Source organism: Juglans microcarpa x Juglans regia, chromosome 8D, assembly GCF_004785595.1.
Source record: "Juglans microcarpa x Juglans regia isolate MS1-56 chromosome 8D, Jm3101_v1.0, whole genome shotgun sequence".
Classification (NCBI taxonomy): Eukaryota; Viridiplantae; Streptophyta; class Magnoliopsida; order Fagales; family Juglandaceae; genus Juglans; species Juglans microcarpa x Juglans regia.
In genome coordinates this window covers 9,301,169-9,305,404 of record NC_054608.1, presented here as the reverse complement: position 1 = coordinate 9,305,404, position 4,236 = coordinate 9,301,169, and the positions used below count along the sequence as shown (strand labels likewise).

Genomic DNA, 4,236 nt, shown 5'->3' with positions numbered 1-4,236 from the left:
ACCCATGTTGGCCCGCCTTTTTATGTAGCATATATGGGCCGGCTAGCTCATGCTTTACCTACAATTCTTCTGCTGAAGTCTCACCTAAAATTCTACGCTGCTTACGGTGGAAATATCGATTGGGACCATTTTTGGGGTAAATGATCAAGAGGTTCTGCTTGATTCATGAACTTTTCAATTAATTCTTCTAGTACTGCTTAAGTATGACCACCTCGAGTAAGTCCAAACTACTTGAACAATATCACAGGAAGTAGGGCAATAAGCTTGGTCAAATTTGAAACACATTCCTCGAATGACATTCTTTTCCGAGTGATATTAATCCAATATTGACACGGACGTTTGATCTTGAAAATTCAGAAGAACGAGGCCGCCCTATATATATCCTTCTTTGTATCAAAGAAAAAGACCAAGATCACAGCCTTACTTTTAAGTGAGCCCTTTCAAAGATTAGTTCGCACCTTCTTTCCAAGTCTAAAAGACCTCTCTCTCTCTCTCTCTCTCTCTCTGTCTCTGATATCTCCATGGGCTCACCAGCTGTACCCCTACAGCCTCCAACTTATGGAGATGTAATCACTATTCTCAGCATTGATGGCGGTGGAATAAGAGGGCTTATCCCAGGAACTATCCTTAGCTTCTTAGAATCTGAATTTCAGGTTAGATAATATATATATATATATATATATATATTTATATATATGTTAATCTTTTGTTTCATGCAAAGAAAACCCATCATCCAACGCTTCCCTCATTGAAGTTTTGTTCAGTTTTCACGTATATTAATGCACTCTAAATTAAGCAGAATATTGCTGCAAATTAATTTCTTTAAAATGAAACTTAACATTTGTCTTTGAAGAGTCATGATCAAGGTCATGCACTGCTGCTACACGAATCACTCATGCTATATATATATATATATATTGGCTCAGCATGTAAACACAAGATTCTTAATGCATGGTACTATACAGAGGCTGGATGGTGAAGATGCAAGAATAGCAGATTATTTTGATGTGATTGCTGGAACAAGCACAGGCGGCCTTGTTACTGCCATGTTAACTGCTCCAGATGAAAAGAACCGACCTGTGTTTGCCGCCAAGGATATCAAGGAGTTCTACCTAAACCACTGCCCTAAAATCTTCCCACAAAACAGGTACGAGGAGGAAGAGCTTTCGTGTTTGATTATTATCCTTGTGCCACTCATTTTAGTTTGTAACAAGATTATACGTTTTTCAATTTGCAGCTGTCCAATAGTTCCTGCTATTATGAAGATTATCAGAGCCCTTGCCGGACCAAAGTATGATGGGAAGTATCTACACAGCCTTGTAAGAGAAAAACTCGGAAACACAAGAATTCAACAAACTTTGACTAATGTTGTCATCCCAACATTTGATCTCAAGAGACTACAGCCAACCATCTTTTCTAGCTACGAGGTTGATTATTATAATTATCTTCTCTTTAAATAGCTTTCGCAATTTTATACTTTAATTCTTCTTTCCCTAATGATCTAAATATTGTTTATTATCAACCTTGGAATATCTTAATTTGGAAGTGATTGCAAATGATGGAGCTGAATAGTATACTAAGATTCCCGTTGATCTTTCTCCCCTGTTTTTTGATGCACCAGGTAAATAAAAACCCAAGCTTAAATGCACTACTCTCAGATGTATGCATTTCAACCTCAGCTGCACCAACTTATCTTCCAGCTTATTACTTTGAAACCAAAGACCAGGAAGGGAAAGTGAGAGAATTTCACCTTACAGATGGCGGAGTTGCAGCCAATAATCCGGTATATCTCTTTCAAGTCCGATACTGTACCTGATAATAACATTAATAAAAATAACAACAAAGACGATGATGATTGGTGGTAATTTATTTCCAGGCCTTGCTTGCCATTGGAGAAGTGACAAAGGAGATCCAAAGAGGAAATCCTGACTTCTTTCCTATAAAACCAATGGATTATGGACGGTTTCTGGTGATATCATTAGGAACTGGCTCACCCAAAGACGAAGAGAAATACAAGGCGCATGATGCAGCTAAGTGGGGCATACTGGGTTGGTTAACCAGCGGTGGTTCCACCCCCTTAATTGATGTATTTACTCAAGCAAGTGCAGATATGGTCGACGTCCATCTCTCTCAGGTTTTCAGAGCCCTTCATTCTGAGAAAAGCTATCTGCGAATTCAGGTATATATGTTTATTCGAAAATGATCGAAACACAGACAGATTACATGTTCCTTCGTACCCGTATCTAAATTTCCGCGATATAGTTTTTGCTCACTATATCAGTTAACAAAGATACATGCATGTTTGAATCTAAATAATACAGGACGACACATTAAGTGGGGTAGTATCTTCAGTGGACGTAGCCACATCGAAGAACTTGGATGATCTCGTGAAAGTTGGAGAAGAATTACTCAGAAAGCCAGTTGCTAGGGTGAATCTGGAGACAGGAGTCTATGAACCTTCAAACAGTGAAACTAATGAACAAGCTCTCAGAAGGTGTGTGTATATATATATATGTCGAACTATTAATTCGTAATAAGTTCTAAGATTTCTAAGCAAATTAAGCATATGTTCGTATTGTTCTTGCTTGCTCGCAGGTTTGCAAAACTTCTTTCCCAAGAGAGACACCGCCGCCATTCTAGATCTCCGGTTGGAAAAGCTGCAAGTCATTTGCATTAATTGGATCGATCCTCCTGTTTTCTCCTGCATCATGAGCACGCGTGTCGTTTAAGATCATGGTCATCAACCGTTTCAGAGTGCCCAACGTGCTTCCCAAACCAGTACAAGTGTTCGCATTAATACCACACGTACGCTATCCAACAACAGTTAGCATTGGAGACTTTTGGAACAGCTAGCATTGGAGACTTTTGGAACAGCTTTTCAGATGTTATAAGCATCCACGATTTGGAACCATTACTGTCGTTTTACCAATGTCTCGCTCCAATAATTGCTCCTATGAGGGCTTTTTTTCTCTTTTAAGTTATTGGTTTTTCTTTTGGTTATTTTCTCTTTAATTATGAATTGTTTGTTTCAAATCTCTCTAGCATTAATAACAGAAATGGATGGTCATTCCTACCATTTTTTATACCTTTTTCTTATGAGCTATTTTTAATTATTATATCTTTATTAAAAATATAATACAAATAATTAAATCTATAGTTTCTTTCTATCAGCTTAAGTTTTTAGGGTTCGAACTCAGGACTCATGCTCTGACTATACTCAGAACAGGAGTCCTAAATTAGAACTCTAATTATACACTATACTATATTTAATTAAATATTTCATATATTAAGTCAAGTACTCATTAACGGGGAGTATTAATAATATAATACAAATAATTAAATATGCCTCTTCTTATCAACTTAAACTTTTGTAACATATGATAATTTCACAATCTTGTTTATTGGTAGATCATATAGGAATAAAATCTAGCAATTGGATCTATATATATATATATATATATATATATATATATAACTTCAATAAGGAGCTAGCACCTTCCCATAGATCAAAAGTGTTCATGATGATCTGACTCTGATTTCATCTATAAAGACTCAAGAAAGTAAGACGGGTTTAAGCTACCTATAATGTTAAAAGACTAGTTAAAGTTACAATTAGAGTTCCTTGAAATCTTTAGAAATGGCATGAGTTTTTTCTTTATAAATAATGTGGGATTTTATTTAAGACCACCTTTTTATACACAGTTCAATCGACTAGAATATTATAGTAATGGTTGGCCAGAGCCGCCTCCCCCAATATCATACTAAAATACGAAATTAGTTTCCCTATGATCACTTGCTTGGAGCAACTAGCAATTAAATAAATACCATCGATGTTGGAGCTCATACTAAGATAAATTTTCGGACTTAAATATTACTTAGAAATTATAAATATTTATCTATTGCTAGATGTGTTGGGGCTTGCAAGAGCGTGGACGAAGTTTCAATAGTTGCAAAAGTCATTAACTGATGAGTGTTACATGTACTTACACTTTTACTTACAATTTTACTTATAGACTCATTTTGTTAATTTGTTTTTAAATTCAAATTTCAAATTTCAAATTTCATGATTTTCAGCATATCATTAACTGACATACGGACACATGCGGAGAAGTAAATTTTTTGTAAATTTTTCTTAAGTACATTTAGCATTTTTCTTAACTAATATCAAGTTTCAAAATTTCATGACCAAGAAAATTAGTCACCAATAAGCCATTCATTAATTAAGCATAATTCAAA

The 4,236-nt window shown here is 35.5% G+C and overlaps 1 protein-coding gene across 1 annotated transcript; it reads left to right on the top strand.

Moving 5' to 3' along the window:
- The first annotated feature begins 403 nt into the window (after window positions 1–403).
- On the top strand, window positions 404–3,076 carry LOC121243679 (patatin-like protein 2). The gene is made up of 7 exons (XM_041141797.1): window positions 404–653; window positions 966–1,147; window positions 1,238–1,427; window positions 1,622–1,783; window positions 1,877–2,179; window positions 2,322–2,494; window positions 2,596–3,076. The coding sequence occupies exons 1-7, from the start codon at window positions 522–524 to the stop codon at window positions 2,675–2,677; spliced, it is 1,224 nt and encodes a 407-aa protein (XP_040997731.1). The 5' UTR covers window positions 404–521; the 3' UTR covers window positions 2,678–3,076.
- Window positions 3,077–4,236: the final 1,160 nt, after the last annotated feature.

Bases quoted from the DNA above. Each gene is read 5' to 3' on its own strand.
- LOC121243679 (XM_041141797.1), top strand. From the start codon at position 522: ATGGGCTCACCAGCTGTACCCCTACAGCCTCCAACTTATGGAGATGTA. The intron at 1,148-1,237 runs GTACGAGGAGGA...TTCAATTTGCAG, and splicing joins AAAATCTTCCCACAAAACAG to CTGTCCAATAGTTCCTGCTA. The intron at 2,495-2,595 runs GTGTGTGTATAT...GCTTGCTCGCAG, and splicing joins AATGAACAAGCTCTCAGAAG to GTTTGCAAAACTTCTTTCCC.